General features: G+C 42.2%; 1 protein-coding gene and 1 long non-coding RNA gene across 3 annotated transcripts in view; one reads left to right on the top strand and one right to left on the bottom strand.

Annotated features, from left to right (window-relative positions):
- LOC310832459 (histamine N-methyltransferase-like) lies at positions 1 to 27,340 on the bottom strand. 2 transcript variants are annotated; one of them, XM_083714223.1, is made up of 7 exons: positions 27,216 to 27,340; positions 24,256 to 24,400; positions 23,466 to 23,518; positions 20,571 to 20,678; positions 15,741 to 15,871; positions 13,537 to 13,630; positions 1 to 2,508 (listed from the first exon to the last, which is right to left on the bottom strand). In XM_083714223.1, exons 2-7 carry the CDS (start codon positions 24,384 to 24,386, stop codon positions 2,153 to 2,155), a joined length of 873 nt encoding a protein of 290 aa, XP_083570349.1. In that variant the 5' UTR covers positions 24,387 to 24,400; positions 27,216 to 27,340; the 3' UTR covers positions 1 to 2,152. The 2 variants fall into 2 exon arrangements, with proteins under 2 accessions (XP_083570349.1, XP_083570348.1); XM_083714222.1 differs by lacking the exon at positions 27,216 to 27,340 and adding an exon at positions 24,592 to 24,625.
- Positions 6,464 to 27,847, top strand: part of LOC310833639 — a 103,685-nt gene continuing 82,301 nt past the window's right edge. The window contains exons 1-2 of the long non-coding RNA XR_014558858.1: positions 6,464 to 9,239; positions 14,487 to 14,605. This is a non-coding gene — a long non-coding RNA (uncharacterized lncRNA). The remainder of the gene's footprint in view (positions 9,240 to 14,486; positions 14,606 to 27,847) is intronic.

Raw genomic sequence — 27,847 nt, 5'->3', positions numbered from 1 at the left:
TTTAAAAACAGGTATTTTATTTATTTTATTTGAGCACAGACTTGTGGAATTGTATCCATGTTGTAACCATCAATACAAAAAGCAACGTATCTAAGGCATAAATGCAGAGCGCACCTTAAAAAAACCACAGATTGTTCAGAAACACGTATATGTTGGCTCATACATTAATCCGCTCCTTCCGACATTTGGGAAGCTGACATGAAGCGCTAATGTCATTTTGCCTGTGCGAAAACTGTGAATGTCACTGCTAAGGGATCATCTTAAATCACATCCTTTTGCTACCGTGATCTGAGCAACGTATGTTTCATTTTGAGGAATGGAATAGATGAGCCGTAGCTTTTAACTACCCTACATTAGTCAATCAGGTGACTACGGAGAAGGCACCATCCTGTCTAAAAATCCCTTTTAGGAGGATTTTAAAGTTGCTGGCAAAATAATGCATGCAAATCTTGATCAGGCACAAGATGAGGCTGTGAGACAGCAAAACAGGAGGCGTCTGCCTTTATCTGTTTCTATACCCCCCACTTGAGCACAGGGTTACATGGAGAGATGGGGGGGCAACCACATGGCTGAGTCTTCTGTAATAATTTGCAGGGGAAATGCCAGGAATGAAGCCTTTCCAGAACATGAATGCTCCAGCTTTGAAGCCATATCCCTAGTCCTCAATGCATGGGGACAGACTGGGGTGATTCTGTGGCAAAAGTAGCTCCACATTTCTTTGGGAGCTTTACACTGGGGCAACATTCAACTAGATGCTCATGAGTTCTGGTGTTATGAGAGTGTCAGAAACACTTTTCTCTATTCACTTTCTCCATGCCATGCATGATTTTATAAACTTCCACCATATCACCTCTTACTCACTTTTTTTTTCTAAGCTAAAAACGCTGCAACAATTCCTTATTGGGGAGTTCCTCCATCCCTTACCAAGGAACATAGGAAGCTGCCCTAAACTAGCTGCACGTATTTATCAATATAGCCCAACATCAGAAAGAGGGGCCTTGCCATTCACCTGCTACATGATCCTTTTGTGAAGTTGACATGGCAGGGATCTTCTACATGCAAGGCAGGTGCTCACCATTGAGGTTGTAATCTCCCTCCAGCCCTGCTTCAGCTCTTCTTCTTTCTTCAAGCTTCTTCACACTTGTAATCCCCCTGATGACGTATCTGAACGATAAGGGAAGAAGCCTAGGACAGGCACCCACCATTGTTGTTCTTCCATGGCTCAGTGTCAGTGGGAATTCATAGGTGCTTGGTGCCTGCTCTGAAATGCCTGTGAAGCTCAAACATGTTCACCTCTCAAAAAGACCACTTCACACTGCTAGCAAGCTCTAAATGTTCTGAGTGATGGGACAGTAGGTGTGTGCAGGCATGCCCATGTATCCTATAATGTATGCAGTAGCAGAAATAGGCACAGGACCACTGATTCACCAATCACAGGATATTCCTGATATTAGTAACAGAGCTGTATACAATGACCTTGACTGGAGGTCCCCTTTCGCTTAGATTTTTCCACTTCCACCAGAACAATTAAACAGACACAAATGCCCAGCCATTTGGCCTGTTCTTCCCATCTCTAAACCTGCATCTTAAGGTTCTTCTCCTCTTCTCCCCAGCCTATCACCACATATTACTTTTTAAACAGCGTTAAACCAAAGAGAAAAACATTAAAGAGCTAAGAGCAGAACTGACTGTGGGCTCTAAAATTTAAAGGTTTGAAATATGTGCTGCAATAACTGTAAAGGCAGCTATAAAGTTCTATTTAAAAATGTTTTTCCTTTTTCTGTTTTCTTCATAAAGGATTCATCTTTTCAAGGTCATTACAACACCTTTTCCATCAATCAAGAGGCACACAGGCCTGCAATTTTTCAAGTTTTGATTAATGATCTCAGCACACGATAGCCAACAACAGAACCACTGCGCAAGGATAATGATGTACAACTCTGCAAGCTATGTTTTAATCTGTTAGCAAAGTCTTAATATGTAACATTGTAAACACCTAACAATATTGTTATGCAGCTGTAACAGTGGCAAAAAAGTTAGATCCTGCGGATATATGTGCATTTGACTCAAGCATCACATACTTACCAAACTAATAAAGTATTTAACAAATAATAAATATTCAACTGAGTGGCTGCTTCACAGCTGAACACATTTAGGGTTCAATCACTATTGCACTCAGATTGTTATTAAAAAAATACTTGTCACCCCTCTTTTCACTGTATTCAGGCTTTTTAAGGTCTCTGATAACTTCATTTTTTAATTCAGTGGGGGCAGTTTTACTAAAATTACAGGTTTCGGTCAAAAAATCAAGCAGCAACTCCCCATTTCTGTTTCCATCAGTGAAGCAATCAGTTATGTCCATATCAGATGGAAGCTCATAGGACTTGTACTTTAGACCAGCCCCATCAAGTATCTCTTCAATGTGAGCAGATGAAACATACAAGCAGAGATCATTCAGAGGCAGGCGAGAACCGTATTTCTCCCAGAGCCTGGCCCAGCCACTGGTTCCTGCCAAATAAATCATACTGCAGTTTTATTTTCATCATTACTATTATTGCTGATTTATTAATTGCCTTCTTTCTCTTGAGGCAATTTACACATACAATAATTATAAACAGTTAAAAACAGAAAAAACAACAAATATATTTAAAACAATACTAAAACTCTTAACAAGCAGACACTTGTGGCAAAGGCCTATTTATGCAGCTTGGGAAAGCCTGTCAGAACAAAAATGTCTTCTATTGTTTCTGGAAAGTCCAAAAGGTCACCTGTTGTTTCTTGTCATGAATGGTGCTCCACAGGGCACGGGCAGCCACACTAAAAGTCCTGGTCTAAGTTAATGTGGAGGGGGCTTCTGAGCTCCTTGGAACTTGCAGTTTGGAAAGCTCTGTTCTACAGCCTTTTGTATGTGTTTGTGGGAGGGGGTTATTGCTTTGTTTTTATTCTTGTTTTCATAATAATAATAATAATAATAATAATAATAATAATAATAATAATTTATTATTTATACCCCACCCATCTGGCTGAGTTTCCCCAGCCACTCTGGGCGGCTTCCAATCAGTGTTAAAAACAGTACAGCATTACATATTAAAAACTTCCCTGAACAGGGCTGCCTTAAGATGTCTTCTGAATGTCAGGTAATTCTTTATCTCTTTGACATCTGATGGGAGGGCGTTCCACAGGGTGGGCGCCACTACCGAGAAGGCCCTCTGTCTGGTTCCCTGTAGCCTCACTTCTCGCAATGAGGGAACCGCCAGAAGGCCCTTGGCGCTGGATCTCAGTGTCCGGGCTGAACGATGGGGGTGGAGACGCTCCTTCAGGTATACAGGACCGAGGCCGTTTAGGGCTTTAAAGGTCAGCACCAACACTTTGAATCGTGCTCGGAAACGTACTGGGAGCCAATGCAGATCTCTCAGAACCGGTGTTATGTGGTCCCGGCGGCCACTCCCAGTCACCAGTCTAGCTGCCGCATTCTGGATTAATTGCAGTTTCCGGGTCACCTTCAAAGGTAGCCCCACGTAGAGCGCATTGCAGTAGTCCAAGCGGGAGATAACTAGAGCATGCACCACTCTGGCGAGACAGTCCGCGGGGGGGGGGGTAGGGTCTTAGCCTGCGTACCAGGTGGAGCTGGTAGACAGCTGCCCTGGACACAGAGTTAATCTGCACCTCCATGGACAGCTGTGAGTCCAAAATGACTCCCAGGCTGCGCACCTGGTCCTTCAGGGGCACAGTTACCCCATTCAGGACCAGGGAATCCTCCACACCTGCCCGCCTCCTGTCCCCCAAATACAGTACTTCTGTCTTGCCAGGATTCAACCTCAATCTGTTAGCCGCCATCCAACCTCCAACCGCCTCCAGGCACTCACACAGGACCTTCACCGCCTTCACTGGTTCTGATTTAAAGGAGAGGTAGAGCTGGGTGTCATCTGCATACTGATGAACACCCAGTCCAAACCCAGTCATTAGGTATTATGGGTTCTTGTTTTGTATTTTTATGTTCTGAACCACTCTGTGATCTTTGGATGAAGGGTGGTATATATATTTATTAAAACATAATAATAGCCAATCGCTGATTATAGAGGGAGCTGCATGGAAGTCTGTGCTAAGCCCTTCCTTTGGCCCATCATGGTAAATTAGACCAAGGCTGATAATTTTCCTAAACATCCAGAGAGAGGGAAAGATGCTTAATAGTGGTCATAGACCAGAGCCACTTTTGATGTTCTTGAACAGCAGAGATGGATTATTGTCTTGTCACATGGTGCTGCAAGAGTAAACAATGAAACTACCATAGCTGCCCTACACATCACTGAAGGGACAGAACTTTCATAGGGTGGAATGGGGGTGGAGAGGAGAAAGCATTTAGAATGTCCTCTCATTATCTCATCTCTAGTCAGAAAGCAAGTCTTTGATTTTAGCAGGTTATTGACTTTCGTTTAACTCTTTTCAGCTTTTGATTCATCCTCTGAATCTGCAATCAAATCAGAAGTTGAAGTAAGGAGGCGTTATTCAAGTTTAACTGATTATGTAAACAAGCCCTTAGATTTTTGCCTCTTCCTCGATATCTCATCAAGATATGTATGGTTGTCCATATGAGGAGAGGAATTTTTACAAACGTCAGCCATTTATGGGTCCAGTATGAATAAGTGAGTGCATGAACAAATTCAGGAGAGGACACACTGGATGCCAAGCTTGCAATCCTATGAAAACATACTTCACAAAAATCCTCATTAAATACTACAGGGTTTGTTTCTGAGTAAACATAACTGCTGGTAGTAGCTTTTACCTGCTAAGGCGCAGCTGGGGCCTCCACCATGGAGAAGCGCCCATGGCTGGGCGATGGGCTCTGTGGGGTGGTGAATGCTTCCCTCTGTGAGGGAACATTCCCAGATCCGCTGAAAGAGGCGGTCGTTAAACCGCTTCTTAAAAAACCATCTTTAGATGCGGCCACGATGGCCAACTATCGCCCAGTCTCAAATCTTCCATTCTTGGGCAAGGTGATTGAGCGTGTGGTTGCTGAACAACTCCAGGCACACCTGGAGGATGCGGACCATTTGGATCCCTTCCAATCGGGGTTCAGGCCTCATCATGGGACTGAAACTGCCTTGGTCGCACTGGTTGATGATCTCCGGCGAGCTAGGGACAAAGGTGAGAGTTGTTTCCTAGTTCTGCTGGATCTCTCAGCGGCCTTTGATACAATCGACCATAACATCCTTCTGGACCGTCTAGAGGGGTTGGGAGCTGGGGGCACTGTTATACAATGGTTTCGCTCCTTCCTCCTGGGCCGTGTTCAGAAAGTGGTGGTGGGGGATGAGTGTTCAGACCCTTGGGCCCTCACTTGTGGGGTACCTCAGGGTTCCGTCCTCTCCCCCATGCTTTTTAACATCTATATGAAGCCGCTGGGAGAGATCATCAGGGGGTTTGGACTGGGTGTCCATCAATATGCAGATGATACCCAGCTCTACCTCTTTTTCAAATCAGAACCAGTGAAGGCGGTGAAGGTCCTGTGTGAGTGCCTGGAGGCGGTTGGAGGATGGATGGCGGCTAATGGATTGAAGCTGAATCCTGACAAAACAGAAGTACTGTTTTTGGGGGACAGGGGGTGGGCTGGTGTGGAGGACTCCCTGGTCCTGAATAGGGTAACTGTGCCCCTGAAGGACCAGGTGCGTAGCCTGGGAGTCATTTTGGACTCACAGCTGTCCATGGAGGCGCAGGTCAATTCTGTATCCAGGGCAGCTGTCTACCAACTCCACCTGGTACGCAGGCTGAGACCCTACCTGCCCGCGGACTGTCTCGCCAGAGTGGTGCAGGCTCTAGTTATCTCCCGCTTGGACTACTGCAATGCGCTCTACGTGGGGCTACCTTTGAAGGTGACTCGGAAACTACAGCTAATCCAGAATGCGGCAGCTAGACTGGTGACTGGGGGCGGCCGCCGAGACCACATAACACCGGTCTTGAAAGACCTACATTGGCTCCCAGTACGTTTCCGAGCACAATTCAAAGTGTTGGTGTTGACCTTTAAAGCCCTAAACGGCCTCGGCCCAGTATACCTGAAGGAGCGTCTCCACCCCCATCGTTCTGCCCGGATGCTGAGGTCCAGTGCCGAGGGCCTTCTGGCGGTTCCCTCATTGCGAGAAGCAAAGCTACAGGGAACCAGGCAGAGGGCCTTTTCAGTAGTGGCACCCGCCCTGTGGAACGCCCTCCCATCAGATGTCAAAACGGTAAACAACTACTTGACATTCAGAAGACATCTTAAGGCAGCCCTGTTCAGGGAAGTTTTTAATGTATGATATTTTAGTGTTTTCTGGTTTCTATGGAAGCCGCCCAGAGTGGCTGGGGAAACCCAGCCAGATGGGCGGGATACAAATAATAAATTATTATTATTATTATTATTATTATTATTATTATTATTATTATTATTATTATTATCCCCCATCTGCACTTCTCTCTGCCACAGAAGTGCCATCCTAACACCACCTGAAACCATCAGTGGTGGTGCTAGGATTGTTTTCAAGTACAAACCATGGTTATACATTACAAGATAACTTTTCCCAAATTCTTGATCTTAATGAGGATATGGTTTGCTTGAACTACTGGTTAGTACAGGCATAGGCAAACTTGGCCCTCTGGATGTTTTGGGACTACAGTTCCCATCATCCCTGACCACTGGTCCTGTTAGCTAGGGATCATGGGAGTTGTAGTCCCAAAACATCCAGAGGGCCAAGTTTGGGGATGCCTGCGTTAGTGGATTCCAAAGTCACTGTAATATACCTACGGTAATAGCACTGTGTGAATTCCTCCCCCCTATAATGCCAACAGAGATGAACTATTGAGAAATTATTAGACATTAGACTCTAATGTCTAATTAGAGGCAAAGCTAAAGTGGCTGATACATGAGTAGAACTCACTCATCAGTTTCAGCATTGAAGATTATCTGCTCTGTTCTGGTTGCTAATTTAATCCTGATACGATACTAGGCTAGCTCCCAGGTGATCTGTTTATGAAGCATTCATCCTAATATAGGTGAACAAAGTTTGTGGAGAGGCTATACATCATATGTTTATTGAGCAATTGTACTGGTTTGTCTGTGGGGAATTTATATGGCATCATGTCACAGGGAAGGAGTTAGCAGCCAGCAGCAGTTCTATTTAGCTTTTTGCAGCCTCTGGGAGCCCATGACCAGGAGCTCATGAATAGGACTTGTAAACAGGGGTGTTTTTGAGGGCATCTAGCAGGGGAGTTGGAAGGAGAGGCCCAGAGTGATGTCTCATGGTGTGCCTAGGGCCAAGAGACATGGACGGCGAGGGAACTGCTGCAGTGACTGCAACACCTGTGCCATGTTTCTCTTCCTGCCTGTGAACATGCAGAACTACACCTGTAGCAAGTGCAAGCTGGTTGCCTTGCTGGAAGACAAGGTACAGCAACTTGAGGCCCGCCTGTCCACACTATGAGCTACTGAGCAAGAAGAGGAATTTCTCAATAGAGAAGAGAGGACTATCCCGGCACAGCAATGCAGGTGGGGTGCCCTTATGGAAGAGGGAAATCACCCATTGCTGGAGACAAACTCCTGGAGGAACATGGCACAAAGAAAGAGGACTGTCAGGAGCAATACTGTGTCACTGGAGTTGCAAAATGGATTCCATGCCCTCACCTCAGACACTGGTTCCAGGCCAGAGGAGCAAGAGGTGTGTTGAGTGAGTGTATTGTACAAGAGTGCCAAATCTACCTTAATTGTGCAACCTGTTTGAATCTCATCTGTAAAACAGTAAGAGCCTAGAAGCTCCCTGCTTTTTGATGAATTGTTTTATTATCATTTAGAAATACTTTCTGGGGGCTTGAAGAGTGGGGTAGAAATGTTATAAACAAACCAACAAACTTTTTATGTCACAGCTCTCAAATTACTCATGCATTAAGCCTATTTAAAGTAAAGAAATAGAACATTCCGCCAGATCCTATGCCTGCTTAATAAAATCTCACCTGTGCAAGTCCGTGCAGGATTATTATCTGAGTCATGCTGACCAATTAAAACCCCATTCATTTTCATGGAATTTTGTCAAGACTCAGAAAACTTGCCCAATGTATGCACATTTAAAAGAGGCCACTGCCTAGCGTTGAGGCTAAGCTGCAAGGAAATGCCAGACCACTGACAAACAATTACACCGATTTAAAGCAGGCCAAAGAGAAGCAAGCAGCCCAAGACATCAAAGAGCTTTGGTGTCTATTCCAAGAAGTATGAAATGACAAGATTCTCTGATAAGGGACATCCATTATGTTCTGCTCATCTGTGAAGTTCTGGAATAGGGGATATCTCAAAATATAAAGAACATTTGGCAACCTTAGGCCAGTCAGATTGCATCCTACTGTGACAAGGGAGCTATTCTTATAGAAATCTACTAAAAACTAGCATAAGGGACACAGATAAGATCCTGCGGATGGATATATATATATATATATCCACATGCAGGAACAGTGGGAAGTGAATTCAGGCTAATCCATTTATTTGGTACCCTTGGTGGCATGATTCAGCATTTCTGATGTGAATCATTTATAAAAGGCCAAAGCCACCAGCCCCATTGGGTAGGAAAGCAATAAATTCAAGACTAATGAGGGCTTGCTGAGAGGTATGACTGCAAATCCCCATTGCTAATAAAGCCATTTGCCTGCCTTTTAGGAAAGCAGTATATCTTTAAACAGTTTCTTTCTGAAACATAAACACTCTGGCGGTTTAGAATCGATGCCGCACAACAAATTTGTGTATATTTTCCCCCACCTCCCTTCTCCACCTGGCGGAAAATGAATGCAGAGCACTAATTGCAGGAAATGTGCTGGTGTCAGTGTTCTGTGACTCAACACCATTTCTGAACGGAGCAATTATACACTACCTGACTGGCACATTAAAATAATCACTCCCTGTAGATGCAACATATGGCACTACTTTTGTTTTTCAATAGTTTGTTGAGAACTGAATGTGTGGGGAGACTATTATCTTAAAAACAACACTACATAACTCTTCAGAGCTGCCTCGGTCTTGTTGACAAGCAAAATGTAGGAGGATCTGAAGCCTTCAAACCGTGTCCTTACCATTTTGCTCTTTTTAGCCTCTACTCCCAGTTTCTCATGAATATCCCCTATTACTTCTGTAGGGGAAAGTTTACACCGAGAAGAATCTGCTAAGAACTCCTACATGGACAAGCTCCGCTGAAAAGCACAGGAGTTGCCAAAGAACAGCAAGTCTTTCACAGGTGTCACATTGGTGAACTGCAGAAATTGCTTTTATGTATTATTTAAGTGGGAGTATTATTTCAAAGATGGTTTCTTCTGTTGCTGTTTTTCCTATTTCACCTGGTCTAGTGCTTTTATTCCCTTGCCTCTCTTCCACTTAACCCCATGGTTTCCTTGATAGCCTTCCTCCTTCCCCATTGCACCTATCTTACCGTTCATGTCTATCCATATCTCCTCTCCTGATTATTATTAGTATCTGGGCCACAAACCTACCCTGCTGCCCTTCTATATCTCCTTTGCCAAACTTACCCTAGGCAAAGGGACCTGGTGGGTTTACAGCCCAAACTGAGACTTGGGCGTTCTCTGGCACCAGTGGACACTGACTCAAGCATACTTTTTTTATCCATATAGCTGTGGGTTAAACCACAGAGCCTAGGACTTGCTGACCAGAAGGTCGGTGGTTCGAATCCCCGCAACGGGGTGAGCTCCCGTTGCTCGGTCCCTGCTCCTGCCAACCTAGCAGTTCAAAAGCATGTCAAAGTGCAAGTAGATAAATAGGTACCATTCCGGCGGGAAGGTAAACGGCATTTCTCTGCACTGCTCTGCTTTGCCAGAAGCAGCTTAGTCATGCTGGCCACATGACCGGGAAGCTGTACGCTGGCTCCCTCGGCCAATAAAACGAGATGAGCACCGCAACCCCAGAGTTGGCCACGACTGGACCTAATGGTCAGGGGTCCCTTTACCTTTACCTAAGCTTCATTAGGGCTTATTGTTTCACTGGAGCTCTACAGTTGTCACAAGCCCTCCCTGTTACCCCCTCCCTTGTTTCAGCATCCTGTACCAACATGGCCCTTGAGGTCTTCCCTTGGTGCTCAGAAATCCCCTGAATGCTTTGGGACTGGTTTTAGGGACAGAAGAAAGGGGGTGCGACTATTATGCAGTGGTGAGACCATTATGCAGTGAAATACAGTACCTCAGCCTCTTCCAGAATGTAGATTAAACTTTTCAAATTTCTCTTGGAGTTGATTTTAAGTTTACTTTTGTATCTGGGTACATAGAGACAATTACTTTCGAAATACAGAACTGCAACATCTCCTGATTTTGAAATGGCTGTGGGAATTGGTTTGCTAGGTGGGGCTTCTCCCTGGCATGCTCATATTCTACGTGTGAGAATTTGGGGGAGACAACATGCAGACATGTCATCTTCGATGTGCCATTAGGAAAAAATGCAGTCTGGGAACAGTTTAACCATGCTCAATGTAATGAGATGTATGTATGGCTCTTAGTTACATTTCCCTGTAATTCACACAACTGTGTGCTGCTGTGTTCCTGGTTTGTTTGTTTGTTTTGTTTTTGTATTCCTATGATAGAAAGGCAGCCATTTATATAAACCCTACCCAATTTATTATTTTAGTCACACAGTGAGCTTTATGGAGGAGAAGCAGCCCCCAGTTTAGAGGCCCAGTTTTAAGAGCAAAGTGCGGCCACAGCTGCACCAAACATTTGTGAAGAATTCTATCCTCCCCTTTTTAAAATTTGTACTATTAAACAGATACACATTTTCAAAATGAGAGATAAAATTAGGCATGCATTTGAAGAACTCATAACAAAATCATATCTGTTATGCCTAGTAAAAAATATGCCACTGTTGTAACTGAATAGGACACTTCAGGCACAAACTAGGCTATTCAATCACTTGCTAGGTCCATTGAATTTAATGGAAGAGTTTTTCATACATGTTTAACTCGCCCATTGAAATCAGTGGAACTTGAAAACAGTTAACTTTGGCTGGTTGTACTCATAAGATGCCCATTAGGCACTGAAACCTGCTGTGTGTAATCTGTTCTATTTGCTCTGCTGCCTCGGTACTATATCCACATGAACATATAAATGCCACTTCCTCTGGTATTCTATTTTGCAATTGACTTGATCACAACTTTCTTATTCAGGTGTCAAATATAACCAGCCGAAGATGGGATTCTTTTCCTTTCTTTTTTTACACTGTATCGCAATATTAAAAAAAATGGGCAGTAAACATGGGCAATGAGCCAGCCAAATAGCACAACAGAGCTCCATTGTAGAGATTTACTTAATGCCACTTGCAGTCAGGTGTTACGACATGTGCTATTCTGAAAAATCTGCAGCAGATTAATGGATTCATTAAGAACAATTGGGTTTCTTGCATGAGTTGAGATTTCAGACTTAGTGCCTATTCTGTTTGCAACATTTGTTGTGACACTTGTGTGCAGTTAGGGGAGGGGAAACAGGGACATCCTGCAATTAATGGAACATTTTGGGCTGTTGTTGTCTGCTGTGAACTTTATAAAGCTATTTTATAACTCTGTGCATTCTTCTAATGTTTATATAATTAACTCGTATCTCTGTGATAGACAACTCCATTACATTCCATGACATCCAAAGAATCAGGGACCTTCTAATGAGGGCAACACACAAACCAGTGCATGTTTACTCAGAATAAACATCCAATGCATTGAATGGGCCTTACTTCCTCTGTAGTGCTTAAGCGACAGTCTTAATTAACTCAATGGCTCGGTGCAATTCAGGGATAAAAAGTAAGCTCTTCCTTCCCCATTCCTAGCTGAATAAACTGATAATTCCCCATCACTCTTCTAGATTGTAACTGACTCATACACAATGCAACAATTTTGCAGAGGTTCAACATGTGTAGCTTCTGTGCCTGGAATCTAGAAATCCTGCTTTGAGTTCCATTTTTGAAAAAAGGGTTATCTTACCTCAGTTTTATAATATAACGTATTATCAGTGCTTTTTTATTGGGGGGGATGCAGGGGTACGCATACCCCTAAACATTTTGTGAATCTACGTTTGGCCTCATTGAGGGGCAGAATTTCAATATGAGTAGGAAAAGGAGAGTACGCCTAAACATTTTTTAAGAAAAAAAGCACTGCATATTATAACTGTAATAAATATATTATAAATATATTATAAATATATTATAATATATTATAATATATTATATAATATATTATATATTATAACTGTAATAAATAAATGTGTTTGCCTTGTTTAGAAGATAGAAAAAGACACACCTCCCCCACATCATGAGAATAGGTATCTCCCCACAAAGGAGATTAACTTCCACTTTAGCTGCTAATTATGTGGTACCAATACCAGAAGAAATATTGCATAGATTTCTCGAACTCATTGCATATCATTAATCTATGAAGCTGTTCATGATGCTACAGAATAGACATGCTAATTCTATGCACCATTAAACTCCAAGTAAGCTCCATTAAGCTCAGTGGGACTTATATCCAAGAAAACATGCACAGGAGGAGGCTGAAAGGGCAGATTAACACAAGTATTTTAAAATCCTTTTTTAAAAAAGTAGAGTTTGGGTGTGTACAATTGATACAGATGTATAATAGTCTATTTATATGGTCAAAAGTGTGTTGAAGACAAGGACAGGGGTGCATAAATAGATAAGATTGTTTAAATCAGAATGTTTTTATGGTGCATTTTAATATGAGAAATTTTTATATAACTTGTATGATAATTTAATTTTTGTATTTTTAATCTCTGAGAAATAGATTTGTATAAGCAGCTGGGTCTTGGTGTTCCATTATGAAAACAGACACATTCATAGGAAATCACATAGAAGTCTAAATTACAACCTTGAAGTGTGTAAGAAATGTACTTGGCAGTATTTATTTATTTAACAAAATTTATACACCACTTGATTGTAATAATACACCCAAGCAGTTTACAAGTAATAGTAACATTCAACAAAAAACACTTAAAGCATTTAAAGATAATTAAGAGTAAAAGGGGGGTGGGAGGGAATGTAAGCATCTAAATGTCTGGATAGCCATGCCTAAATGAAAATGTTTTAAGCAGTTGCCAAAAAGACTGCAGTGAAGGCACCTGCCTGATATCAATAGGTAGTGAGTTCTAAAGTGTAGGCACTGCCGCACTAAAAGGTTGATTTCTTAAAACTGCAGAATGAGTATTATGAGGTATGTGGAACAGCGCCAGTTTCACAGATCAAAGCAGTCGAGTATGGGATAAGGTGACCCCACAAGTAAACTGGTTCCAAGCCTTTAGAGCTTTATATACCTGTACTTATGCCTTGAACTTGGCCTGGTAAGAAAATGGCAATCAGTGTGTATCTCTGAGCGAGTTATAGGCTGAGTGGGCCTCACTCCTGTCAGCAACCACACTGCAGCATTCTGTGCTAACTGCACTTTCTGGAAGCAGAAAGTAAGCTCTGCATAGAGCGCATTGCAGAAATTCAATCTTGAGATAAGCAGTGCCTGAATTACTGAGATCAGTACTTACCTGAAACAAGAATAATAAGGAGCTTGGCCCCAGGTTCCAAGAGGCTGTGGAAAAACCTGATAGTAGCTGGGATGTCTTTTACATAATACAGCATCTAGAAAATATAAGAATCACTTTAATGTAGAATGAGCTCACTGAAGCTTTTCCATGAATGCTCCTATTTTTGTGTGAAATGACTCAGATATACCCAAACCAAAAATGTATTTGTGATGTATATCTAAATGATACTGCGTAAACATTATAGCAACTACAGTAGAGTAGTATATGGTAGTATGTATTGTGCTAAATGTGTAGGCAAGTAGCATCATGAACCGGCAGGACAATGGAGAGGAGGGAGGGGATCCTGGCGAGGGGTGTAGCCAGGACTGGAATACACTGGGACAAGGTGGGGAGGGGCAAGGAGAAGTTGGTGTAGGAAGTATTCACAGGGTTATGGAGGATGGGGTGGGAATGGGGGTCAGTGCACAGGAACCAGAGCAGCAGGACCTATCACCAGAGCCAGAGGAGCCCCTGTCTCCACGAACACAGCAGGCTCTAAGGCAGTGATGGCTAAACTCAGCCCCCCAGCTGTTTTGGGACTACAACTCCCATCATCCCTAGCTAACAGGACCAGTGGTCAGGGGAATTGTAGTCCCAAAACAGCTGGAGGCCCGAGTTTGGCCATCACTGCTCTAAGGTATAGAGAGCTGCAGGATGCTGAGGCAGGCAAGGGCCCATAGCTGGCCAGGTGGAGCTCATTAGCTCTGGGATGTGTGATTCCTCAGTTGGAGTAGGCTTGGAACAGGTGAGGGTCACATGCCTCATCAAGCCCAGATGCTGCAATCAGCAGGCAAGGTAGAAAAGGGAAGCTGAGGCATTGTTTCTGCTCAACTCCCCATGTTGCTGGGTCTTGACTTGCATGTTCCTGCACTGTGATTTGGCTGTGACTCTGAACTGTATTCTGACTATAGCACTTCAGACTTGGCTACTTGGATTGACACTGGACTGCATTTCCTGAGCTTTCAAATTTGCTTGTGTGGCTCGGTCCCTGGACTTGGACTGTGGACTTGACATACTGACTTACTGCCAGGTAGGCCGGGGGTTCAGGACAGTGCATGGATTAGGGTCAGTGTTGCATTGGGAGGGGAATGGGGTGTGCTTGTAATATTGGAAGTGAGTAGTGTTCAGGTGGGTCTTCAAATACTGGTGGGAGAAGGTTGTAGAATTAATAGCAATAATAATAATCTGTTACTTATACCCTAGCCTTTTGCCTGGGTTGCCCCGGCCACCCTGGGTGGCTTCCAGCATAATAAAAGCACAGCAAAACATCAAACATTAAAAATTTCCCAATACATGGCTGCCTTCATATGTCTCCAGAAAGTTTGTGTTTGGCATATGATGAGAGGGTGTTGCACAGGGCAGGTTCCACTACCAAGAAGGCCCTCCGCCTGGTTCCTTGTAACTTCTCTTCTCACCCTGAGGTCCCTCAGAAGGTCCTCGGAACTGGATGTATAGTGTTGGGTAGATTGTGACGGATTTAGCAAGTAGGGACAGCATTTGGGATAGATGGGGAGGGTGGATTTTGCTTAGGTACATTTAGAAGCATGGAGTTAGGCAGAGGTGTTTCTATGGATTAAAGCAGCATCTAAGAAAGCATGTAACTGAAACCGCATGCTTCTGAGCACTGAATAATTCTGCAATATTTTATTCTGTTATTGATGATATTGTTGTATCATACACACTTGCCTCTTGACTGGCTATGCTAGAGCTGGCAATTATTCTCGTACCTGGTGGTGGCAGCAAAAATAAAGAGGGTTTAAAATATCTAGCAGAAATCCAGCCCAGGGCGGTAGACCTCAGAGAGAGGTGAAGCAGGGAAGCTGGGGGTGGAACTGAGTTTTGTGCCAGAGAACCGCATAGCTGAGGGGAAAGGGGTGCAAGAATATTAAGCTCTACTCACTTTTTATTCAGATGCGCTAGCTAATGCAAAGCAGAGTTTTGTCCTAATTATTCTACAGCAAGTTTTGCATGCATTCTTTGTTTTCTTTGGGCTTGATTGTTTGGAACAAATATATTATTGCTTGTGAACAGAACAAACTTATAGAATACAAGGGACTGGAGCACTGCTTTGACATTCAAGTGGTATTATCGGACACGAAAGGCAGCATGAGGAAAATGGTTGTCCCAGCAACCACAACTGTCCCACAATTGAGGCCTCCCTTTACCTGGATCATGTGGATGAAGTTCCACTTCTTCACCTCTTTGCTTGCCTTCATTCGACTTTCATATTCCAGCGAAGTCTCCTTGTGCCAAGAAAACTTTATGTTCTCAAGGTTTTCTGTCTTTGCTACTCGTTCTAAAATATGATAGCTCCACAGTTTATCTCAATTGCAAATACAGAATAAATTTCCATTTCAAATTTTAAAGCGGCTGAAAGCCATATATTTTAAAAAACACAACGTGCCTGGTGTCACTGGCGGGACCAGTCTTGAGGTGCCAAGTGCCACCTTCCATTCACTCACTTCCACAGAGCAAAGCAAAGTGGAAGGAACACTTTGGAGCAGCATAAATCATACGGCTGTTTCAGAAGCTGTCCCCAGTTCCATCCTCTCAAGTAGTTTGATGAATCCAATCGGGAGGAAAATATGCTTTTATATATACTTGCTATTTTAAATCTAGAACTCAGATTCCAGGGTCACTTTTTAGATTTACAGGACAATGTAGAAGAAATATCTTAAGGCAGTGGCTAGATTGTAAAGCTATCTGGACAAAGTGAAACAGCATAAAATGTTACTTGGTTCCATGGGAGAAATTGAAGCAGATAAGCCCAATGGCAGCTACTTTTGATATCCACTGATAACATTGGCTAGATTGTGTATAAGGTATTTTCATATATTATGCAATTGGCTTTTGATTCCCCAAAATCCATAGGAAACTTAACCCCATTGTGCCTCATTTTAACTCCTCATGAAATCAGTTCTGAATTAAGCATAGTTGTGAGCACTGAATGACAGAGGTGGTTGCTGTGCTTTCCTGATTTGCAGAAAATACTTGCTATTTCTCTAGCATCCCAGGCTGAAAGCATGACATATTGCATACTCCTTTCTTGGTGCCCCAAAAGTTATCAGAAATAAAGAAAACCAGGAACCTGTTTCACAGCTACTTGAACCCTGTTCCAAGCTTTGATTCTACTGTTTCTTGGCAGAAAGTCCCTCAATAGCTCTAAGGGCCATTTCCATTTATAGTGGTATAGTGGCTTTGTTTTCTGGACTTTTTCTTTTTTGCATACTCTCTGTCACATGATGTCATCATTATTCAGTTAGCATGCCAGAATACTGTACTTAAAAAAAGAAAATCTACCACAAGAAATCTGACTTTTGTGAAAAAACTGGAATGGATCCTCAATATATCCAATTGTGTGACTAATAATAATAATAGCATGTGTGCAAGCATTGCCCTGGTTTCTATGTAGAGGGGATGGCTGCTGAGTGGTTTGGGAGATGTCTGTTTCATGCTGCTTCCCTCTGGCCAATGCAAACTGTGAATTTGTGAGCTATTCAGAGGAGAGAGATGGCAGATAGGAATGATGGTGCTGAGTCAAAGTACTGCCTGTGAAAGCAATCATTAGCTTCAGGCAAAATTTCATCACAATAACCAGGTTCACCATAGCTCAGGTTGACCCATAGTTCGTCTTCTAATTTCCTGTACTCCCACAATAATAGAATTCGGGAATACTAGACACTAAACACACACACACAAAAAGCTACAAAATTGCTATCCCCATTTTCAGCTCTGACATTTAATGGCTGGAGGAGCACAAGGATACACAAGGGGTGTGACTACAGCCAAAAAACCTTTCTCACAGAAACAACCATTAGTGTGCATAGGAAAGCCCCACCCTCACTCTCTAATGTGACCAAAGGTGCAAACAATCAGCTACAAATTCAGTTTTTACATTGGATCAAACAACAACTATAGCAGCACTATAAACAGAGAGTGTGGAAAGGCCCTTGTGTTCAGGGAGATAAGGTGGCATTGGTTATTTGTTAGAGAGATTATTTGGCATCAAAGCAAGTGTTATTCCCTCACTTTCTAATGCAATTCCCTGTCACTTTCCTTATAGCAAAAAGTCCAATGGGGGGGGGGGAGCAGGGTTTGCTGCACAAGACCTCCCAATCAGCTGTAATTATACAACCTGAATTTGCCAGAATATAATTGAATCCCACCTGAAAAAATTGACAGTCTGGAGGTGCTCTAAGGGCTTTGTATACACATAGCATTCAAACACATTGTGCTTTGGTACAGCTTTAACTTAGCACATCAAATCAAAGTCTTACATTTTTCAGGGCTCCGATTAGGATACATCCCTGTGAAATAGATGAGAAATGTTCCACCTACACTTATCTCTCTTCCTTTGCATTCCTTCTTGGACATGGGTTACCACTTCTGAATGCTGCGGCTGTTGCTCAGTCCTCTCTTCCATTTATCAGTCTCTAGCCTATACGACCACAGTTCAAATCTAATTTGCTATTTTAAACTCGGAGATCATTGAGCAGTAATCCATATCAGCACTGAAAATAATCTGACTCAGTCTGCTTCTATTTAATCACTAGACAGTCTGTGAGGAGACATCAGGAAATGAAGAGTAGGGAAAGAAAGCTAATGCCTGTCAATGTGGCTTCCCTATGCCAAAAATCAGAATTGGGCTAATGACCAAATACGTTTAGAAAGTCCACAAGACAATGGCCCTTTTCAGGTGTTCAGCCTGACCATGGGAGGGCAAATACATGTAGCTTCTTCCACCAGTGGTGTAGTAGGGAGTGGAGGGCTGCAGGGGCAGTTGTCCCAGGTGCAAAAATGTTAGGGGGCACAAAATTTCAACACCCGGTGCTGCCTCAATACAGCTGTGCGCTTCCATCACTGGGCTGCATTGAAAAAAGCTTCTCTAGGAAGGTGACCTCTCCAGACTATGGAACAAGTCTCTCGCCCTGACCTAGCCACTGTGATCCATGCGATGGTCACCTCCACACTGGATTATTGTAACTCGCTCTACGTGGGGCTGCCCTTGAGACTGACCCAGAAACTCCAGCGGGTGCAGAATGCTGCAGCGAGACTCCTTACGGGGTCTTCGCTGCGAGACCACATTCACCCGGTGCTATACCAGCTGCACTGGCTCCCGGTGGAGTACAGGATCAGGTTTAAGGTGCTGGTTTTAACCTTTAAAGCCCTATACGGCCTAGGACCCTCGTACCTACGGGACCGCCTCTCCTGGTATGCCCCACAGAGAAACTTACGGTCTTCAAATAAAAACATCTTGAAGGTCCCAGGCCACAGAGAAGTTAGGCTGGCCTCAACTAGAGCCTGGGCTTTTTCGGCTGTGGCTCCGATCTGGTGGAACGCTCTGTCACTAGAGACTAGGGCCCTGCGGGACTTGACATCTTTCCGCAGGGCCTGCAAGACAGAGCTGTTCCACCAGGCCTTTGGCCAGGGCACAGCCTGACTCCCTCTCTCGGCAATCTTCGTGGATTTCTGGCACAATGGTTGCCAGTGGCTTGATTGGAATCAATTTTATAATGAATGATTTTAGAGTGTTGTTTGTGCTGTACTTTTGTACTGTTTTATTGTTGTTAGCCGCCCTGAGCCCGGCTTCAGCTGGGGAGGGCGGGATATAAATAAAAAATTTATTATTATTATTATTATTATTATTATTATTATTATTATTATTTTCTTATCTCTGTGGCTGCGATCTCCTGGGTGACGTGGATACTGTTGGGCAGTTGAATGTACTCCAACCATTTCTATCCGCACCCCACCCCTCTGCACAGCCCCGGGCACTTGGCAACCCAGGCTATGCCACTGACACCCGCAGCCCTGTCTCCAGCTTTCCCTTGAGTGCTGGCTCTGTCCCACTCCTCCAAAAGTCAGGAGTAGAAGTGGGGCTAGCACACACAGGGACACTGGGGGTCAGAGATGGCCTGCATGCTCCCGTCCCACAACTCTCCTTTGGTGCTTATGTGGTCAGGCTGAACATCTGAAGAGAGCTAGTATCTCTCAGGTCCACTTCACATGGAATGGAAATATGCCTACTTTGCCAAGTATACAACAAATTAGCTTCCCATTATAAACACACGTGTCAAAACAGACATGTGCTTTCATCAGAACTGGGAACATACATATTGTGTGCGTTTATATCCATCTAGGAAATTAATATGAAGTAGCCCTTTGGAGTGAGTTCAAACCTAACTTTTCAGGCAGTTGCAGTCTATTCCTCTTAGTTTCAGCAGCAAGTGTCTTCGCTTATACTGTTTCCACTTCTGCTTCAGAAGGGATTAAGCTATTGTTGCTCTCCTCTGGATCACCGCCATGCTATCAAACGATAGCTATCCCATTCCCTTGCGAGAGAATTGTGATGAATGAATGCTCCCTGGAAGTGTTACTTCCTGGGATGAGAATGATACAACAGATAGGACAAATTACCGTATTTTTTGCACCACAATACTCACTTTTTTCCTCCTAAAAAGTAAGGGGAAATGTCTGTGCGTGTTATGGAGGGAATGCCTACGGGTGGCATGCCTACGGATTTTCCTCCTCTAAAAACTACGTGCGTGTTATGGTCAGGTGCGTGTTATAGAGTGAAAAATGCGGTATCTGGCAAATTATTTTGTACTCTGCTTTTTAGGAAATGAAACCTGTCCTGACCATCCCTCCGAGGTTATATTTATATTTATATTTATAATCTTTCAATTTGGCTGGTCTATTCACTTAACCGACCTGGAACAATCTATCAGAGAAAAGGCCGCCGCCCATGGGACAGAGGGTCATGGATGAATGATAATCCAGCTTTTACCTAGGGTTTTAATAGGTCATAAGATTTTAGGGTAACTATATTCGTAATGTATTTTTGTCGGTGTTTGTCCTTTGATGCTATGGCCTGTCGGCTACGCAAATAAAGTCTATTCGTTCGTTCGAAATGAAACCAAGAAAGCATAAAAGGTAAAGGGACCCCTGACCATTAGGTCCAGTCATGACCAACTCTGGGGTTGCTGCGCTCATACCTTTGTAGGCGCTTATTTGTTCATCACTTGGTTCTACTACATCGTTACAAATGACAACTCCAGGATATTTAGCCCGTACTTCTACAAGAATCTGAAGGTCAACTTCTCCTAGGACACAAGAAAGAAAAAGGGGGGGGGAGGGAGAGAGAATGAGAGGGAGAGCTGCCAGTATTTGTAACAGGACTCAACATATATTACTTGGTTTAGCAATGTAGATGGGTTGGCAGAAGGCTGATCTGGTAGATCTCAGGGTGATTTGTGGCATATTGACCAGTGTATCTGACTCCCAATGGTTTAACAATAACAGCAACAAAAGGCTCCCCCCCCAAAAAAAAAGATTGTTGAAATGAATATTCGGGGGTAGAGGGAAAACCAGGAGCAGGATGTGTGTGTATTAACAATGAGAACATTTCTGATCCTGTAAACAAATTCATGAGCTGAGCATGTGCTCAGAAGCACACTAGTCCTTAATTCTAAGCATAGAGAAGTTCCTGTGCCTTCTGTACAAATACTATTCTTTCCTTTAAAAAAAATCAAAACTCTGTACTGATATAAAAACCTGTTCCTCCAAATTTAAAAAAGTCACATTTCTATTGTATCGTTCCCCATTCACAAGTAACAACTCACCACCCCTACCAGGTTATTATAAACCACCCCTTCCCCCAACCCCTTTGATTTGTAGCTTAATCTACGACCTTAATTGAGTTCAGTTAGTTGTTTATATGCAAACAAGTGCTTTGGGGGATTCAAGAGCTGAATATGCGGCAGCCTGCACTATCAACAACTTTCAAATTAAGCTATAGGAATTATTTAAGCTCTCCGATACAATTACCTTAAAAAGGCTATCACTATGTTCACCATTAAGATTCCAATTAAACTTTTCAAGGAAATGGATTGTTTATGGCACATTTGCTGTTTTATAGCACAGCAAATGCCTTTTGTGATTGGAGGGTGTGAGTTGGCAACATTAATAAGATAAAGGGTGAAAACAAGGCGTACTTTCTTTATGGACTGGCATAACACATTCTCACTATTAGTTATTGCCACGTAAAGTGAGACTGTCTAAAAGACGCTGCTTTTACGCATTTTACTATTGGGTGCTTCTCATACCAAGAGTCAGTGATAACGCTGCACTAAGACGGATGAATAGCTGCCTTTTGGAAGCACACCTGAGTTTGTTTGTTTTTTAAGATTAGTTAAAATAATGGAGAATGAGCCTATCTATGGCTAACAGTCATGGCAGACAGATACATGACTCCATTGAACCTGCTGCCACACTCTGGTGAGTAGAGCTGTTTCCCAGAACAAGTGGGGCTCTCTGTCAGGGTTGTTCAGTCACTAAACTAGTGACTGTGTAGTAGCAAAAACCTTGATATGTGCAGATATCCATGAACTTTTTAATTATGGCCCTGTAGCATGGGTATTAATAGCAGGGCGACAAAAGTGGCTTTTGTGAGCCTTCCCTCACCAATACGTTTCTACTTCAAGCCTGGAAGGACGATCACCCACCTTCTGTTTCACAATGGTCTGAGGACCTTGCTGCCCCTGCTAAATTTGAGCACATTTCTTATAAACACTAACTTTGTGTGAATACCTGTTTGGACATTTGGATGTTCTGTACTAATTTATGTGTTTAATGCTCCACCTCAATCAGTGAGATCCTTTGATGTGGCACTTCTTGTGGTTCCTCGTGCCCCCAGAGGTTTTGGTTGGCCTTTACTAGGGAGTGAGTCTTTACTACTATGCCCTACTAGCAGAGGTTCAGCAAGAATCATTCCTGCCTTCTTACAAATTCAACTTATAATTGTGTTTAGAGTGGCCTCTAAAATGCACACTTTCTTTTGGCCAACCTGTATTTATCGATGGTTTTTTAAAAATGATTTTTTGTATCATTTTAACTTTCATATGGTGTACACTACTTCATATTTTTAAAAAACAAAAGTGCAGTTTATAAATATTTAGATAAAATAAAGATGGATGTATTAATAGTAATTGTATTTTTAATGTGAGCTGGTGGGTTTCTTTTTTCTTTCCCCTCTCTAGTTTTCTTTCTTTTTCTTCTTTGCTAAATTCAGTATTTTAAAAAAAACAACCATTGAAAAAAGCTTGCACAGTCCTGCAGCAAATGAGTATGACCACCATGAAGGATAGTGTGATCTGATATCTTGTTGGTTATCACCAGAAAACAAAATAGGGTATTAAACGGCTCTTATCTGTCTCTTCCCCATGTTTGCCTATTCTCTTTGCCCTCGCCACTCACACTACTGATAAGACAATAATGGCAGAAATTGATTAATTTACAAATTAAGCTGTTTTAAGATCGTAGTCACAGTGCGACATACAACAATTTTTAGTGGAGGATGCTCAGTCGGTCCTTTTCATATCCCCTCTGTGTTCTGGACATTTGGTCAACTAGTATAATATTTGGTAATGGAAAAGAAGATGGAATCCAAAGTCAGATATGATGTACACCATCATGGTTCCTACCTATCGCCCCAATCCAATGCAGAATTAGCTACATCAAACCCATTAATTTCAGTGGATTCAACAATGCCCAGCTCTTACTAATATTATATATATATATATATATAATAAAATGTGTGTGTGTATAAATATATACATATCTATATCTATATATCCCACTTTTCACCATCTAGGTCTCAACATACAAAATGTAAAACCTCAAAACTGTAAATATACAAAGGATTAGACTGGATGTCATTCTGTGTCTTTTTCCTCCATACAACATATTGTAGAGATAATCCTATTGCTTCTGGTTTTATTGACAGCTACCTGGGAAACTAAACTGTAAATTTAATGAATTATAATCTGTTATATACATAATATAAACCTGTAGTTCAAATAATTAAATGCATGTCTACATACTTTACTTACCTGCCCCGCCACCAACACTTAGAATATTGATTGTAGATTTCCCACTGCCTATACTGAGGAGGTAAAGAGTGCATCTTTTTAAAACAGTAAGAGATCAGTAGGTATTCAAAAAGTTCAATGACATTCATTTTCAGAAATTTTCAATCAGCTCAGTTTGGCAGAACCCAGAAATGGTCTTGGTCTAGTTTAGCAGAACCCAGGATGGGCCTATATAAATGAAAAGGTGGAGTTATGAAGACAGGAACAGGTTTGGGTCTCAGTGGTTTGTTCCAAAGTGCACACTTTTATGGGGCTTCCATATACTAGGATCCTATGCTTAGACAAACTCTTGTGGTTAGGGCATTCAGGTCCCCTAAGCCAATACGCCACATGTGTTTATTTAGCTTCCACACATGAATCATCAATGAGGTTAATTTTTTTTATTAGGGTTTTTGTTTTTGTTTTGCAAAGGAAAGTACATCCTGATAAATCGTGATTGCTGTTCATTATTGTATGTGCATACGTGGAAGTTGAACTATATTTACATGAGAGCAAACAATGAAATCTCTGTCTTCTGCTAGACAAACCCTATCACAAAGAAAAGCTTTCTACTGGGATGTCTAAAGTAAAACATTATTAAAGATCTAGAGAAGGAGGGGGAGGGAGGAAAGGACGGGAAGGACAGAAACAGCAGTCTGATACTCTCCAGCAGTTCTTGCAAACCTGGCTCTGTTGCACACACAAACATCCATCATGTATGCCAGAGCGTATCAATAGTTTGTCCTTCTGATAAGATGCCTGATGCTTTTACCTTGATAATATGCCTGGCAGCTTCTTCTGAATGAATTCCAGCATGCATTGATGCTCCGTCGAATTCTCAAGGAACAGACGAAAGGATTCGACATAGTGGCTATGGTCAGAAAGCAAGCTTCTCATAGCCATGGCAGAATACCAACCTAATTTTTTTTAAAAAAGAAGATATATACAGCAAAAGCAGAGTTATTTAGCTGCAATCTGAGTAGGGTGAGGCACAAAGAAAAGCAAAAGCAAGGCTACAGAGCAGAGTCGGCAGTTCTCCCACGTCAAGGACTGCTTAGAAATGTATAGCTGCCAAGTATTACGCAAGTAAGTAGACGAAAGCACTTACTAAAGCAGCATATCGGCATTTTTATCGGACTTTGAACAGAGACCTTGACCGCAGCAAATAGCTATTTTTTCCCCCCAGCCTATACAGAGCTGTGCAGTACAGCTCCTTTGTAAACGTAGCCACTGCTGTAAGTCTGAGCAATAAGTGATTTCTATCAGGAATCATTTCCGTGGCTTGGTTTGCTGAATCTCCAAGGTGACATCTAAGAATTGGTGGGTTTTGTTTTGATTTTTTTTTGTTTACTGCCTAGCTAGAAAATATGTTTTATTTTAAAATTGAATTAAAGTCTTTTCCCTAAAGATCTGGAACTTATTAAAATAATGCCTAGGTAAGCATTTACTCTGAGTTTTAATCATGCTCACACAGCCATAAAACACTCAGCATTTGGTATGTTTTGAGCAAATGATAAAAGACCTGTAACCAAACACTGGTTGATTAGTTGAAATCAATACAACAAATTGCACTCTAGTTGCTCTTGCTTAGACTCCCTGGCATCCTCCACTGCTACAGTCATCCCCTTTCCCTCTACTCTCTACCACACACAGTCCCTTTTATTTAAGAAACTTCTCTAAGCCCCCTTTTGATTGCCTTCATCACATCAAGTTCATGTCTCCTGTATCCCTCATTCTCCATTTTCTAGTCATTATTTCCCCCTGGGCTGTTCCATGCTACAACTTTCTTTCTTGACCATACAGTGGTTGGTACCTTGGGTTACAGACGCTTCAGGTTACAGACTCCGCTAACCCAGAAATAGTACCTCAGGTTAAGAACTTTGCTTCAGGATGAGAACAGAAATCGCGTGGCGGCAGTGCAGCAGCAGCAGCAGCAGCAGCAGTGGGAGGCCCCATTAGCTAAAGTGGTACCTCAGGTTAAGAACAGTTTCAGGTTAATAATGGACCTCCAGAATGAATTAAGTTCTTAACCCGAGGTACCACTGTACTTTGCCTTGGCTTCCCAGCTTCATGCAAATGAACTAAGGCAGGGGTAGTCAACCTTTTTATACCTACTGCCCCCTAATGCATCTTTCTTGAGCCCAACAGTGCTCAATGGAAGGAGGATTCAGCTTGTGCTGTAGAACCCCCTACCGCCCACCTTGAATCATGAAGTGACCACTAGTGGGTGGTAGGGACCAGGTTGACAACCCCTGAACTAAGGGATGGTTGGGGAACCAAGTGGGGTTCAGGAAAGTATTGACTTACTACCAAACGATCCACTTGTTGTGTATTTTGTGTGTTCAAAATGACATTTTCCACTGCTATTTTTCTAGCCCTGGAAAGAGGTGCCAGAACTCACCATGAATGCCTCCCTTGTTCCCTTATAATGGCAATTGTTCCCATCTAAGTGGTGCTGGAACTGAGTTCTGGCGAGTTCCAGCTGAAGAAAAGCACTGACATTTACAGTGTACAAATGTATATACACAGCTGGCCCACATAGCTAATCTTTCCTCCCTGTGTTCGGCCCCAACATACGATGAGGCAAACCAAGAAATACACAGGCACAATAGCACTAGTTCCCATTACCCATTGGAAAAAGTACTGTTACCACAACAGAAAAACTACTGTGAAAAAATTCTCGGTACCACTAATTCATATGGTATTCTGTGTAGGGGCAGGCCTGTACAGATTGCTGCCTACCAAGCCAAACACAAACTGAGAGCAAAATTTTAAAGTTTTTTTTGCCAAGCATATAAAGCTGAATGTACACAAGTTCAATGTGGGCTTACTGTACATGACACATTGCCCTGCGTTATCAAAGAGCAATTCTGCCCATGTTTATGCAGTCTTATGCTAACCAGCCTCTTCTGTCTTTTAGAGGAAGTTGGGAAGAACTACGTGGCATTTCAAATGTTTTACAACTACTGTATGTGCTTTAATTTCCACAAAATAATAAAAAAAAACTTCACTCTTTCGAAAATTCACATATTAAAGGTTGGTCTGTATCCTCCCTTAGATTACACTCCTATGTATATTTACTGTGGAGTAACTTGAGTAAATTATTTCTGGATTCCGCCTGCACATATAGCAGCAGTTGTAATTTTATTTATAGGTTTGATTAAGTTGGCTCTAACTACAATGAAACATGCAAAATTGGTTCCTGTGTGAAATCATGTATAGGAGTTCTTCACCAGCATTCATTATTACAAGGATGGTGATTTAATTTGTTATTCTTCTAAATGCATATGCTGTAACGTTTTGCACAGCCTTCTCCTATACAAATTTGCTCAGAAGAAAGCCTCTCTGAGTTCAGTAAGATTTACTTCAAAGTAAGCATGCACAAAATTGCAGCATTGTTGTTGTTTTTTGCCACACTCTCTCATAAATCAGAGGCCTGGTTTGAAGCAGTTTTGCATCAGTAGTTATAAAGCGGAACTGTTTACATTTCCCCATTCCAGAATTTAGACTGTCAAATAGCCAAACAGCAAAACCCCATAAACACTGTGGATTTAAAAAAAAATCTGATTCCAAAACAAGCCCTACTTGAGGAACTTTAGAACAATTGCAACAGGAAAAAAAAAGTTTTAAGATAATGTTCTTTTGGTTTTGAGTAGAAAAACACAGTTTCTTTCAGCTTTTACTTTCAAGGACATTAAGGACGGTGTTTGAAAATATCAATACAGTACTTACATGTAAAAGTCTCTGCCTTAAGGAAGTGCTAGTTTCTATTTGTGGGTGTGTTGCAATATTGTAGTTAGCAGGAAATGGATTCTGTTACAGAGCAAGCATATTTTACAAGCTGACTCTATCTCCACCCACAAAATCAGTGTCTTGGCAAGCAGGGTACTCCTGCTGAGGAAAGAAGCAGGAGCAGTTCTGAGTAGGACTGAAAACTCAAGTGCTTTCATTTTCACTAATGTAAATCTGAAAATATCACATTTTTATATTACTGTATGGAGAGAATTCAGCTGCAGGCATTTAATTTAAAAAAAAAAACAAAATGTGCTTACTTTCATAACAGAATATGATTCCCCACCACCTTGTAAAATTCTGCTGCCCAGGCAGAATTTTTTGAACACATCAGAATATTTAAGCAGTTATAGGAACTTTACAGAAATCTCCAAGGATCCAGCTAGAAAGAGACTTTGTTTACATTTAGCAAAATTCCCCACCAGCAGTTACCCGAGGAACTAAATTGCAGACACACTCATGTGGATGCCACTTCATATGAGTTGCTCCTCATGTGATGCGTTTTCAGTTTTGAATCACCATCTTTACTATGCCATTTGAGCCGAGTGCTCATTGCTTTGTTGCTCCTTCCC

Source organism: Podarcis gaigeae (genome assembly GCF_964106915.1).
Source record: "Podarcis gaigeae genome assembly, chromosome: 1".
In the NCBI taxonomy this organism is placed as follows: Eukaryota; Metazoa; Chordata; class Lepidosauria; order Squamata; family Lacertidae; genus Podarcis; species Podarcis gaigeae.
Note: the sequence above shows the minus strand (reverse complement) of the source record. Positions and strands in the feature narration are given on the sequence as shown.